Raw genomic sequence first — 15,679 nt, 5'->3', positions numbered from 1 at the left:
CAAAAACTTACAGGATAACAAAAACTGTGTAAAACCAAATTCAGAATCCTCTTCTTTGTATTAAGGTTCCAGAAAGACTGAATACATCAAGTGTCTAGAAACGTTTTGCTTCAAAGGTGCAACCAGGTTCAAATTAGAATAAACAGTCACAACTTAACAAGAAATGAACAATGAACCTTGAACCCTTAAGAACTTGAGAATAAAGTTATTTATACAATAATGAAAGTAGAATATATCCTAAAACTAATTAAGATTTATTCTAGGAAAGGAGAGATCTTCATGCAAGAAGATAGGGGCAACTATTGAACTGCTTCTTGCTGTCCCTTTTATTCAAGTTGTGTTGGCTTTGTTGTTTCATATTTTCCCCTTTAAGCTACTTGATTTTTTATATCCTTTACGTTGGTTGATTACTTCATTTGATCTTTCATCTGATACTCTTTAAATTCTGTGAATATCCTTTGACCCTGCTGAGTAGCCTTTACTATGTTTCTTTTTACCGTTACTGTGCATTTCAGGTTTTTACTATGTTTTTGAATAGTAAACCATTTTAGATTTTATGTTACAGGGTAAAGTGATTTGATATAATCTTTGTATTTGTCTTCTAGCTATATGTAGGATTTTTTATTTGTAAGCCTGGAACAAGAGTGTTTACCTGCAAAAAACATAAATTGTTAAGAAAAACATAGGTGATAGAGAAGGTCGTCAATGACTTTATTGAGCTCGAGAGGATATTGGAAGGAGTCCAGAGCGTATCAGAAGGTAAAAAAATTATTTTATTGGTCAGAGAGGTTTATGGAGGTTCATTGTGTAAACGAGAAAAACAAAGAAAAATTGTGATTTTTACATTTAAACGGAAAAACAACTTACTTTTTGAATTATGATGCAAAGTGGATAATGGCCATTTTGTGGTTATGCGAGAGGTGGTTTTGGTTTTCATCGCACCGCTTATGAGGTAGGGGTGTCTTTTGGGAGAGGTCACTTGATATAGTTTAGAGCCTAACATTTAGCAAGGGGAGGTCAGCGGAACACTGGTTTTTCGGGCTGTTAATGCTTGGACAGAGAGCCAATTTGAAATCACTGAGGGTCATTGGATTTGATCAAACGGTGGTGGAGCAAAAGAGCAGTGTGGAGGTAAGAGGAAAGTGAAATAGAGGGGCCTAACAATTAGTCATGGCGGTATGGGATTTTTTATGGGTTAAAAACTGAGATTAGCGGGGTTTTATGGTTAAATAGAGGTTTAGGTTGGTTCCTCATTTAAATCATAAAAACATTTTAACAAAGAAATCCTTTGCAAAACAAGGTATGGTGGACTTGAAATAGTATGAATTCAGGTGGATAAATGACGTTGGGTTCAGGTTCCCATCACATATCGGAGATCGCAATGGCAGAGGGTGTATGTTTCAGCCGGGACTTGCGATAAGGGGCAGATGCGAAATGGGAAATGAATTATGATATATATTTGCGTCGGGTCCAGGTCCATCATGCATTGCATATCGCAATGCAGAGGAGAGTGCATACATGTTGAAAAGTTGTGATTCGCTAATAAGCGATGTGTTATGAAATACATAGTTTTATAATAAAACTTATTGTTTCGGGATATTTAATAAAGGGAGTTAATAATATATGGGAAAGGGGACTTTTAGGGGTTTAATACTTATAAGTTAGCATTAATATGAAACATGAGAAGAAAGGGGAAATACATTAAGTATAATTCCTTTTCATGACTTATTTTCTTTTCACATATATACATCAATATTTAGGCTAAACATCTTTTTGTGGGTTTTTGGGTAAAATGGGATTTAACATGGGTTTTTCACTTTTTCTAAGCGAAAATGATTTTAACCTTAGGAAAATGGGTTATTTATGGAAAATGAATGAATATGAACTGTATGAAGGTGGGAAGGGGAAATTAGTGAATATAGCGACGAATGGAGATGAGGGAAGTTAATTAATTGATTTTGTAGATCTTCATTTGCTTTGTGTAATTGCCTCATGGACATAAAAACATATGGTAAAACATGATAAATGTACATTTTGTCCAATCAATCATCATACTTCTGCAACCTTTCTTCTACTTACCCTTTGCTTATCCTATCAATTTTTCATCACTTAATGGGTGCATTTAAGCTAGCAAACCCTTTTCTTCCTTTTTATTTAAAAAAAAAAAACAAACTATCTAATTCTAACCTTATAACATCTAAGGGCTCAGATTAAACTGATGAGCACCTTATTATTCTCTACCTAACTACTGATCTGCCAAGATTAAACAGTTTGGCCAGATCTTTATTCTCTAATTATAACATCAAATTTAAAGCATGAAACAATCAAGATTAAACTATTTGACTGTCATGGGTTGTGGCATTTATGACAAGCTGCACACAACCATTATTTTACAGAAAACATAGTAGTGGCATTTAGACTTGCTTGCTTTTAAAGTTTATTTGTTTTCTTTTCTTTCTAACCTAACATTTTCTTTTTGTCTTGTTTTTTTTAGGGCATCTAACCTAACATTTTCTTTGATATGGAAATCATCATCAAGATATTTTTAAAAACATTTTATTCAATATTGTTATATCCATATCCTAACTTAACATTTTTTCAAAATATTTTTTAATTTTTTTGACTAATTTATTCTTTCTTATCAAAACCAAAAATGCTACAACAGAAGGCACAAAATCGATTCGAGGATGAGACTCTCAACTTTTTTGACTGTCAAATCGATGGGAGAATATCGATAGTGCCGAATCAAACCACTTGGCATGATAGGACACTGGTGCCACGCCTTGGTCAGGTTGTTCGCCGCGTGTTAGCCCATGCGATAGCCAACCAAGCAAGCTAGGATGTGAATAGAGTTATGCATTAGCGTCAGAGTACCCATTTTCTGATTCATCCACCTGAATATTAAAGACTGAAGTGGAGTTATATACAATCGGTGATCACCTTCGTAATTGTCATTAATTACATTTTGTATGTGTGCATATTATCTATGGACCATTTGTTATAGTCTTTAGGTTTGTAGGAGTAATACATTAAAAATAAATAGATTACATGTGAAATTGTCATTTAGATGTTACAGGAAATGTCGAGATATGTGTGTTATTTGTGGATTCCACAAAATTTCATGACTAATACATACATTTTATTTCATACTTAAATGCATCTTAATATTAGAAACAATTTATTAAATATTCTTTAAACATGATTAATATGCTATATAAATCTTATTTACAGATTTTGTCACATTCTGGTTGGTATTACATAAAATATATTTTTAATTTGGAAAAATTTAGTGAGAAAATCTATCATAGCTCAAGGAGATTGTAGACTAACTAATCATTGTTATTCAAAGAAAACTACACTACCTAGAATTACCAAGGCTACATACTTTCACTCCTATATCTCTAAATCTTAAATTGCTAACCTATTCCTTTGTATTCGAAAAAAAACTCTTATTCACGACAAACACCATTTTAAACCATACTAGAAACCTAACCTTTAACATTCTATCTCAACACATGTAAAATATGTCAAGAGAACATATATTATATATATCCCTTCCTATTCTATTCATCAAAATACATTCTAACGTAACCTCTTCGCCTTAATAAACAAGATAGCCACTATCGTAGGAGTAGTCCCTACCGGGGTTGAGAAACTTCAGTTCAAGTGGGCCCATCTGTCAACCACTCGTCCACACTCGTCCACAGTGAAATACATTTTTTATGTATCACAGAGGGAACACATATGGCTAATTACAAATAAGTTATTATCTTTGAAAATATATTGTTTAAGAAAAATTGGAAAATGTGGCATCGATGTCGGTTGTATTATTTCATATATATCTATGTTTGGAAATTAATGGGATTGTCATGTTGTCGTTCATTGTGCTTTCACACACTCAGCATAATGCATAATGTGAACTAGATGTTCTGTACATATCATACCCACCAAAAGCATTTCGAGGATAATAAATATGTTTCTTTGTATTTATTGCGCGTTGAAATAAGTCTAACAATCAATCTGTGAAAGCATAAAACACGAGAATTATTTTTATTTTTTAACCTAGATTAAATGCAGTCCAGGCAACACAACCACGAACGAAAACCCATCAATTAAGAACATGGATTTCCGAATACTATGAAAGAGCCGATGAATCTGTTCATAAGTTTTATGAAAATAAAGGGAAAGTAATTTGAGTGTAATTTTATTGTATATTCTAAAATATTTTATAAAATTGACAAAAATGAATCAAATTCTATTAACCCAGACTTCCTAAATATTCCATAATCTGAAATCTAAAGATGCCAGGGAATTTTGAGCTTCTCTCCATGAGAGTTTTAGTCATTTAGCTAGAAATTAATGTGATTTAATTAAATATTTGGTCGGATGTAATAGTTTCTGGATTATATGCCTGTGTATAATCTATGGTTAATTGTTTTCAACATCTATCTCATGCATACAAATTAAATAAACAGCTAAAGTAGAAATACGTGATGCTTTATTCTTTTCTTTTCCCATGCGTGTGTCGAGAAAAGACAGACTTATCTATAATAATTGTTGATAGATATGTTGTATTTGGCTTGAACAACCACAAGATCATAAAGCTCAAAATCGTTCTGTTTCATAAATATTATCTTTCATTTTCGATCATTCCATGACTGGAGTGATATTTGTGGCCACATTTATAAAACTTTTAACGTTTTCATAAAAGTTGTAAAACAAAAGAGTTTAACAGTTCACTTGTTCCTCTAGTAAGAGATATTTTTCAAACCTGGATACCATAAAGTGGGCCCATCTGTCAACGACTCGTCCACAGTGAAATACATCAACATGCATGTTTAGCAGATGTAACTAGATGTCACCAACACGGTTCGAACAGATCTGACTCCTGTGCGCCCTCATCTTTGGATATATTCTGTCTTATTTGAAACAAACCAAAGACTATTCGGCCTACTAATTAGGGTAGTTCTAAGAAATTTACAGCAAATATCGATGATTGCAGTGGCATGGTCGCGGTGGAGTTGAAGGCTTGATACCAATTGTGTTCTATGCAAAAATCTTGTGACTGGTATTCTTCCAGCCTCCTTTGAAGATTGAATAGGAGTGATTAAAGGAAAGCTTCATAACAGTGCCGCCTTATTGTCTAGTCTCTGCAGTCATGAATATTCATCCCGGGAGTCTTTCTATCTGAAACATTTGGTATTGCATTCTCCAGTATTGCAAATTCACAAAGTCTTGAAATTGATCACTGAAGTTTGAGCCTAGGGCAACTTCTGATCTCAGTCCTGAGGTATAGTAATGATGGTTTTTCTTGTTAAGATATTTTGATCACCCTAAAGCAACAGTTATTCTTGAAGTCCAAAATTCTGAGCATAAGGACCTAATTACATTAACCTCTGTGGCAGTCTTTAAGGCATACATATATTTCTTCCTGTACATGCATCTATTTTTGTGTAGAGTTGACCTCTGGGCATCAACGGAGCAATAAACTTGTTCACTGTGGTTTGAAGCCTTGAATCAACAGTGCCTACTTGAAGATCAGCGTCACTGTTGACAAGGATGCTGGTATCATTTGGGATTGCACACCTCAGATAGGAGTAACTTCACCCATGGAAGAGAAGAACTCGGGCATCCTATCCAAAATTTTCAGCGAATTGGTCGTCGAGATAGGAAATTGATGGAACTTGGAATTCAAAGTGACTCCGTGGAAATGCTTTGGTGCCAAGGGGTAGAGACGTGATAAATGTTGCCACAATGAGTGGTAGCAGCGAGCGGGGTTTCACAGACACAGATTTATAAGAAGTCGTTCGTTTGTTATCAATGGCATGCAATGGGCACCTACTCATACAGAAACAATTGCCATTATGCTCAGGGTAAGCTTCCCCTTTTTAGCTTATTTTTTCATGAATTACATGAAAGTTGAAATAAATAATCCATGGTAGATATCTTTACACTTTTGTAGCTGGGGTTTGGTATTCCGTTTCGAGTAAGAGGTTTCCATGAGTCTCTGAAGACTTACTCCTCTTGTCATACTTCATTTTGGTAAGTCCATTTGAATTAAGTAATTAAGAAATTACAGTTTAACTGAATTTCGAAATTCAAAATGCTTTTTTAAAGAAGCATAACAAAATCAACCTACTATAATCATTTTTATAACTTGTTTAACTGAATTTTGAAATTCAAGATTGTTTTTTGAAGAAGCATAACAAAAACAAGCTACTGTAATCATTTTTACTACTGTAATCATTTTTATAATGAAAAGTTATGGTATTTTTAGGCTGACAAAAAAAAAAAATGAATTTCAAAAATTGTACCTCCAGGCATAGATTAACTGGGTAAGATAGGCATTGGGTGAAGCAGTGGATCGATGAAAAAGTGCAAATCAACTAAAGAAGTGTTTGGTGAAACAATGGATCAACGAAGAAGTGTAATTACGCTCTTGTCTTTCTTTGCTTTTCTTCTGCGAATTGAACCAGCTGGCTCTGATGCGAATTGAATTGAACCGACTATGCTTTGATGCAAATTGAACTCGCTGATGCGAATTGAATTGAACCGATTGTATACAATATGTTGTATGTGCTTTGCTGCAAATTGAACTGCCTAATGCGAATTGAATTGAACCGACTGTATACAATATGTTGTAAGCCACACGAGGATGCCTCTATCAATGTGACTACATGCAAAAAGACTCACAGACGGTCACCACCTATCTCATCATGCAGTTCACCGCTGTGAACAATCATGTCAGCACTGACAAGTGAAAAAGAAAAAACTTAGGATAAAATAACTTGCCCCCAACAGTGACAAGTGAAAAAAAGAAAAAATTTTAAAGGATAAAATAACTTGCCCCCGATGAAATCACATCGAGGCCACATCGGGGCAAGAGATGCTTGCAATAGGAGGGCAGTTCCTATTTCCAACCCTATAGCATTATAAATGCTATGTCCTTACACGGTCTTGACAGCCCCCTTGACGTCGCTTACATCTCTTGGGAGACAGGTTCTGACATTGGCTTTGTTCTCCGGCTAACAAATTCTGATTGCATAGTGATGGAGATATGCACAATGCCATCATTGTTTGTATTGATGCCCATCGAAACGAGCGGCATATGTATCATGGCATGTTGTGTATCATATGCTATCCATTCCCATACCATCTGATATTAATTTCCACCAAATTTTGAATTGTATAATAGCACTCCAGATTGGAATTTTGAATCTCAGAACCCGCGCTGCCATATTTTGTTAAACTTGAAAGAAGCTTTGGTCGTTTATAGTTTCTTTGCTCAGCATGAGCTTCCGGACGAGTTTGGTGCTAATGGCAATTGCGGTGGTTCTGGCTATCGTTGCCTCTGCTAGTGAGAAAACTCATTTTAGCGTTGCCATTGGGATATTGGGATTTTGGGTTGGCATTTTAGCATTGCCAGGATTTGATCCTCATCTTCCATGCCTTCTCTTCCAGTCATCCACCACCACAACCATGTGAATCTCATGTGCGCTCTGCAACCCAACACCACTGGCACCTATATATATATATATATATATATATAGATATATTACACCATTCTCTTCACTCTTCCACACTTAGACCAAGAATCATACATAGGTGCTTTGTGTTGTTGCTTCTTCCATTCCTAATCCAACGAGTATTCCGATATTTGTTGCTTCTCTTGGCGAGGTGGGTATCTGAACAATGGCCAAGCTATCCACTTTCTGTGGCTTGATCGCCCTTTTTGCCTTGTTGGGTGTTGCCAATGCCCATGCTGGCCATAACTTTTATATTACGAGCAAGGTTTACTGCGATAACTGTGCTGCTGGATTCCCCACCAGGATTTCACCTGCCATCTCTGGTAAGCCAACAACCACCCATTTTGGATAGTTTTTCAATTTGTTTTGCAATTTTTGTAGATTGTTTTCATTTGGGCCACTACATTTTCTTGTTGAAAAGATATGAAATAATAGATCTGGTGCTGAAGAATAGATCTGGTTTTAAGATTCTCCATGTGGAATGCTATTTGTGCTTTTCTGAATAGATCTATTCTTCCCTTTTGCTATTGTGTTCACATTACTTTCATTTTCTACACTCTTTGTTTTTAAGAGAAACGTGGGTTTCTGTCTAAAGCATAGAATGCACAGGGCACCCCTATGTTTGTTTCTGATATTTTGAGTATGAGTGCTGTGCAGGTGCCACTGTAGGTGTTGAGTGCAAGGATCGTGCTGGTAAGATATTGTTCTATAATGAACAACACACCGAAAATGATGGGCTTTTCAGTATCGTTGTTCTGGGTGAGCACGAGCACGAAGCCTGGGAGGCATTTACAGTGAGCAGCCCAACCTCATGCAACCTTAAAACTGATAGCAGCCGTGGTCCAATTTACCTAACCCACAACAATGGGTTCAATTCGGACGAAAGAAGGATTGGGCCTTTTGCCTTCAGGATTTTTTTGTTGGATTTTATTACTAAAAGTTTCTTGCTAACCACAAATAGAATGGGGGCCTGTGGAAGGCGCATGGTAGTGAATTTGGAGATTCTAGAAGCCAAAAATGTCATAGTTAAGCTTTCCGGGGGCAGAGACAGTCTGTTTGTTCGATATTATCTGACCAGTGGCAATGGTGATGGGGATAATAATATTGCAGTGAATTCCAGGGAAGTGATGGCAAAGGCAGGCCCCGAATGGAAACAGACTTTTCGCTTGGAGTGCGTAGGGAGTATTTGAGATTGTAATGTTATCTGCGAATTGCAAAAGCGGTTCATTAGGTTTGAGTTGAGGGAGAGAAGTAGCAGAATTAGAGTATTGGGAAATATGTTTAGAGCCTCCAAATTGGTGGGATGAGTTGAAATAGCATGGAAAGATTCGTTGGCTTCTCCCACATTATTAATCAATGATTGGTTTCCCTTGATATCCTTTAATACTATTATCAGTGGTGGTTCCCAGCCGCCACCTAGTTTGCACGTTGTAATCTCCATTAAGCCTCTCATTTTGGCTGATTCGGTTTCACAGCCTCCTAGAGAATACCAGACAGAGATGGAAATATATGATCCACAAGTCAATAAAATTAGGCAAAATAGGTGCATTAGGTGTGTAGAATGGAGTAATTGTTGATGTGGCGGAAAGGTATGCTACGCAGGTATCCATGGAGAGGGTCTTTTATCTTTCGTATGATGAGCAGCAACAGCAATGATGAATTCAAGTTGGAAATGCATCATGGTCCAGAATGCAGAGACTAATAGCTATATATGAAATTCGATTATGTATCATTTTTGTGGGGAATATTATACACAATAAAGAATATAGTTTTTATCAAGCCATTTCAATGGTTGATTTATATATATTTCTATTTTATTGTTGAATACATATATAATTCATAAATATAAATATTTGTATATATTTTATTAAATAACTAAGTAAAAGGACATTAACTTTTTTATTTCATTATGATTTATAACTACTTCATATATTAAGAATACATAATAATCTTTAAAACACTCGCCAACATCAAACTATTTATAAACTATAAACAAATAAGTTTACATATTTTGTTCATTTTAAAAATATAAGCAATGACATAATTTTTTTTTAAAACATAAATAAATAAGTTTACATATTTTTTTCATTTTAAAAATATAAACAATGACATAATTATTAAAAAAAAACATAAATAAAAAAACCATATAGCTAGCTTTGCATAATACGGAAAAAAAATTCTTGGATGTGTGGTAATGTTATCACTATATGTCATTTTTTTTTGTAAGTTTGATGATAGTGTTGGTAGCAATATTGGAAACACTTTCCACAAATTTTAATATAGATTCAAATCCTATTTTCTTTTGAATAGGAACATACAATAAATTAGCTATTTTTTTGCATGTTAAAGTGCGTTTTGAAAGAGTTCATATTGTTTCTCCAATATAGCTTTGATTACATACATAGAAGATACAAACACACAATTTTAAAATTATTCGGAGATGAAATAGAAACCAAACAGGATCTACTTATAAGTTGACATGTTCATTTGACAACAGGTGGACGTGGCAAGGAATTAAGATGACCCTTGGAAATATTCATATTGCATTTCAAAGTTGTGTTATGATACTGTAAAATGCATGTATGATTTTTTTTGCTTTTCAACAAAGCCCTAATTCAAATTAAAGTGGTTGCAGGCATTGGACTTTGTGATTGTAGAAGCTAGGTGTCATGGAATCATGATATTTTTTAGCATATTAAGGAATGCGCTGGTATCTTTGGTTGACTTGTGATGCTGGGCAGAGTAGAGAAAAATAATTTAATATGTTTCTCACGAAGAGACCTTCACGAAAGAAGATTTTTCTGTCACAACTTGGTGCTCGACTAATCCCTTCAAGTTAGGGTGGGCCCCATGTGAACTATGGGGTCTCATGGTGTTGTGTTGAGTGAGTAGCAAGGTTAGGGAATTGATGAAAAGTGAAGTTGTGACAACTGGTGTTCATTATCACATTTGATAATATGTAAAGAATGTTTATGTGGTAAAGGAAGGGAGTGTGGTTGGTGTTCAGATGCTAGAGACGACAAATATAGGACATGTCGACTTTCACAGTCTTGACTACAGGGAGCAAAATGGATACATCAAGGGAATTGTCTCCTATGTTATCCATGGCATAGGGTGGGGTGTCGCGCTTTTTAGGGTGACTTTCACGGACACTTTGCTTTACAGGTACCAGAAAGATCTTTTCATCATAGCCAAGGATTTGTAGACAGGGCACTTGGTTTATTGCAGTACGAAGGCCAATCTTTCATACTATGATATACAATACAAGACGAATGATATCAAAGAGAGGACTAGGAGATGTTTTTGTTGTTATGTCTTTGTTGCCATTCCTATTTTTAGATTTGGCACATGGTTAGGATAACTATTTTCCAATATGTCTCTGTTGTGATAGCCATTTTGAGACTTGAAATTACAAGAGAACATTCATTCAGACTGACAACATAATATAACAAATTACAACATTTTAACTAAACAAATTTAGTTCTTAAAGCAAGAGAGTAGAGTGTAACTAAAGTTTTCATTGGAAGTTTCTCAAAATATTTCGATTAATTAGAACTCAGTATTTATAAAACTATTTAGTTGACAGGAATCGAAACCTGCTTAGAGTTGGACACAAATTTGTTTTTTGACTAAAAAATTTCAGTTCATAAAGCAAGAGAGTAAAGTATAACACAAATTTTCATTGGATGTTTCTCAAAATATTTCGATTAAATAGAACTCAATATTTATAAAACTTTTTATTTGACAAGAATTGAAACTTGTGTAGAGTTGGACACATTTTTTTTTTTTTGGGGAAGTGTTTTAAAACATTTAAATTTATTTGTGCCTAAACATATTAATGTTCATTCTTCCTTTGGAATTAAAATTTAAGATCTATAATAATCCATCATATTATTTTTTGCACTTTTAACATCCTCACATGAGGGAAAAACTAATACAAAGTTCTTATTGATGTTTACATAAATAGAAAATTACAACATTTTTTCATATGACTAAAAATTAAACTTGGGAGGAAGGGGATGATACTTGTGGAAAGAAGAGGAAGTTTCTAATCAAAACTTTGCGTTGTTCTATTTTGTTTATTCTTGCTCTTAGCATCCAAATTCTGATTTTTTCCATTGAGAGTGAAAATACCACGTGTTTGTAAATTTTGCAGCAAATAATTTTTTGTTGTTTTTTCCTACAAATATTCTTGGGAAGACATAGTAGCTAATTCAGGTAGTAGTTTCTTTAGAACTAGCCCGTTTCTGAGACAATGTCACAAGATGTTGTTATCAGGAGTTCTTATAGTGCAACTGATAAAATGCAAAAAAAGAAAAGGGGTTTGCTGTTTGCACTCAACCTAAATATTGACAGATCTTCTATCATTGCAGATGAATACATTTGGAAACGACATACTACACAAACATGTTCAAATGGCGTTGAGAATGCATTTTCAATGACAAGTATTCCTTGCACATGTTAGAGAAGAAAATTGGTCAATAGATTTGTAGCAAAAAAGAAGTAACTATCGTATGAAATGAAAGTTAGTTACTGAGTATGTACGTCCCTCGATCTATTTGTCAATTATTGTTTTGAGGTCCTCTTCTATCTCAGTATTCAAATGGATAATGAAACTGGCCTTTGTTGTAAAAAATTCTTTTTCCTTGGTATATTTTATTATTCGTTATGTTTTTGAAGAGCATGGTTGGCATATCCTTTTTTTTTTGCTCAAGCAAGAGTCGATCCTTTTATTTCATTAAGTGGAAAAATAGATTACAATAAATACAAACATCTCCCCGATGCCAAGGAAACCGAAAAAAATAGAAGATAAGCCACCTAGGTCGAAACCTTTTAGCCTTACAAAGAGAATCACCAAAACCAAGGAAAATAACCCAAATTTGCATTCCCGCCCTCGGAAGCCTGCGAAATATCCCGCATCTCAGTCCCCGGAAGAGTCCCTTTGATCTGAGCCATCCATTCCCGCGCAAAAACCAATGGTTGAGGATGAAATCGCTCAGCAAAGACGACTGAAGTTTAATGGGCCACCCCTCCAAGTTGCACGATCAATCTTGACCATTTATCCACACAGAGAGATCCTACGGTAGAGATTAATATCGCACCGAACAAGCAAACCAGACATTAGTGAGCGATGGAGGGCGGTTTTCCAAACCCTCTCTTTGCCACGTGTAGGATGCTGAATGGGATTGCTGCAAAAACGCTAAAACCTTTTCCTGTTTGAGAGCAGTGCGATCATTTGAAAACCGCCTAGGAAGCGGTTTTACTCTCCGAAACCCAAAAATTTGAAGATTATGGCTCCCGGTAAAACATGGATTCCTTCCTCACCTACTCAACTTCCTCACCTGAACTTGGAACCTAGAAAAGAAGAGAGGCTCTCCATTAATTAAGGAACTATGGTGTCCGCTTCGCTCACCTCAATGAACTGTGATGTCCATCTCACTAACTTCGGGAATTTTAGCGGCCAACCGTATTCGGTCCCCCGCCAAAGACCAATTTTCCAGAAACTGATGACGCATACGAAGGCCAAAAGATTATGAGCTTGCCTCCATGGCTTTGTGTCTAAACACTCTCCTATCCTATTCCTCTTGCTTGCAGCAAAGAGTTCTCAGTCTGTTTTGTCATAACTCCCGCCACTCCATCAAAACCTTGTCCTCTGTACAGCTGACCCCCTGATTGGCAAGAAGACCTGCCAGCTTATTGGCCTTTCTGCGAACATTATGGGAACTGACAGTGCGAAGGTTTTGGAGATGATCCTGAATTCTCTGGAAAACCCTGATTAATTTCCATTGTTTGGAGACTTTCTCCGGTGCTATTCCACTATTTATTCTTTTCAGTAAGTTAATTATTAGCTCAGAGTCCGCTTCTATTATCACATTGCAACAGTTATCTTGACTCAGAAAATCCAGGCATTGCTCCAAAGCCATTAGTTCAGCCATGTTGTTGGTAGCTTTTCCTAGGTGGCAATGGAAGATGAAGACAATACTTCCCTTAGCGTCCCTAAGGACTCCTCCATACCCAGTAGTTCCCAGGTTTGCTTTTGACGCCCTATCAATGTTGTATTTCCGATATCCTTTTTGGGGAGGATGCCAGAAATCCTTCTTCGTGTCCCTTGATGTAACCTTCCTATCAAGACCTTAAGGAGTGAGCCCCTGCAGCCCCAACTGCCTGAAAATTTTTAAATCCATATCTAAGGGAGGATTTTTAGGGTAGTTACGAATAGTGGTTCCCACTGTCTCCTTAAGTTGTTTCAGGATTGTCTCAAACAGGCGGTGTGGGGGATTCTTTTCCTCCTTAAATATTCTTTTGTTCCTCTCCTTCCAAACATTCCATATAATGAAGCTTGGTGTAAGGGCCCAAGCTGAGTTGAGAATTTCATAGTCCGAAAAATTTCTTCTCCAACTAATGAGGGTATTAATGATGCTCCCTCTATCCCTGTCGGATTGTTGAAAGATTTTGGCAAATATGTCCCATAACCAGGAGGTGAAAATGCAGCTGTTGAGTAAATGCTCCATTGTTTCCTCTTGCGCCTCATAGAGTAGGCATCTAGAAGGCCCCAGAACACCCCTCTTCTTGATGTTGTCCCAAGTCAAGATTTTCCTATGGTATACCAACCACATGAAGAGTTTGATTTTCATCCACCCTTGGTGCCTCCAAAGATTCTGCCAGATTTTTTCTGGAACCTGGGGATCCAGCTCAAGGAGAATGCCTTTTGCTTCCTTAAGATTAAAGGTGCCCTCTTTGTTATTTCCCCATCTTAGTTGGTCTTGCCCCCTGAAACTAAGATCTTCCTTTGTTCCACCATTTTCATTAGTGCCTCTGCTTTTGTTTTCAAGGGATTGTTATTTCTGCAATCAATGTTTCTCCAGATTCTCCACTTTTTCGTCTGCTGAGTGTGATCCCAGAAGTCCTTTACCTTAATTAATCCTTGGGAATCTGTCTCATGTTTAAGGTCGAGGAAGTCTTCTTTTAACAATATTGGTTCTTGTTGCCACTTATCTTCCCAAAAAAGAGCTAGATCCCCTTCTCTGATTTCCCAGAAACTATTTTCTTGAACTAGTCTTCTATTTTCCCAGGCTTTGTTCCAGATGTATGAGCCCTTAATATTACCTGACATTCTTATGAGATCACTAGTTTTCCAAGATCTTGCATATTTTTCTTTCCATATATTTTCCCATTGAGTCTCTGGATTCTGAACCCAGCGCCACCATAGTTTGGCCCCTAAAACTTTGCTGAGTATTTCCTAATCATCCAAGCCTAGCCCTCCATGGTTCTTGGGTCTACAAATTTTTTCCCAAGACACTAAGGCCCATTTCTTCCTCGTCTCCTCCTTACCCGAAAGGAAGTTTCTTTGGATATTTCTGAATTGCTGAAGGACTCCTTTTGGAGCTGGGAGGGCAGATAACATAAAAATAGGGATGGCTTGCAGAACAGCTTTTGTAAGAACCAACCTGCCAGTAAGATTTAAAGATCTGAAGGTCCATTTACTGATTTTATCCTGCAACTTATTGATCAAGGGTTCCCAAATGCTTTTTAGCATTGGTTTAGTAGTTAGAGGAACTCCCAAATACTTTGAGGGAAGGGAATCCATTTGAAAGCCAAGAATTCTGGAGGTATTTTTCTAAATAGAAATATTGGTATTGAAGAAAAAGATTTTTGATTTGGAGAGATAAACTTCCAAACCTGAGGCCAAGGCAAAGAGATTCAATATTTTTTTGTAGGCTGAAGCTTTTCTGACTATTGGAAGTCCCTGTAACATTGTTTCATCTACAAATTGTTGGTGAATCAGGGCCTGACCATTCTCAGTTAGTTGCAGTCCCTTAATCTTTCCTGTTATTTTAGCATGCTTTATTGACCGACCCAGTCCTTCCATCATAAGGATGAAAAGAAAGGGGGAGAGCGGATCTCCCTATCTGAGGCCTCTTGAAGGACTGAAAATCTCAGAGGGAGAGCCATTAAATAATATAGAAAAACTAGAGGAAGTCACCAGAGCCATTAGCCATCTGACCCAATTGTGATCAAATCCAAAAGAAATAAGAATTTTTTTAATATAATTCCAGTTCACCTTGTCATAAGCTTTGGCTATATCCAATTGCATGATCATGTCTGCCTGCCTCTTGCTAGTTAATGAGTGAGCCACCTCTTGAGCTTGAATA

At 36.3% G+C, this 15,679-nt stretch overlaps 1 protein-coding gene and 1 pseudogene across 1 annotated transcript; both read left to right on the top strand.

The window, feature by feature from the left end:
- The first annotated feature begins 7,692 nt into the window (after positions 1-7,692).
- LOC149264170 (olee1-like protein) lies at positions 7,693-8,463 on the top strand. The gene is made up of 3 exons (XM_089396489.1): positions 7,693-7,849; positions 8,184-8,320; positions 8,437-8,463. Exons 1-3 carry the CDS (start codon positions 7,693-7,695, stop codon positions 8,461-8,463), a joined length of 321 nt encoding a protein of 106 aa, XP_089252615.1.
- A 25-nt stretch (positions 8,464-8,488) lies between these two features.
- LOC149264169 (uncharacterized) lies at positions 8,489-9,163 on the top strand (annotated as a pseudogene).
- Positions 9,164-15,679: the final 6,516 nt, after the last annotated feature.

This window comes from Pinus tabuliformis, chromosome 6 (genome assembly GCF_031772625.1).
Source record: "Pinus tabuliformis cultivar Carrire ecotype Pingquan chromosome 6, CPIR1, whole genome shotgun sequence".
NCBI classification, from domain to species: Eukaryota; Viridiplantae; Streptophyta; class Pinopsida; order Pinales; family Pinaceae; genus Pinus; species Pinus tabuliformis.
The sequence above is the reverse complement of the archived record's forward strand: the minus strand, read 5'-3'. Positions and strand labels throughout refer to the sequence as shown.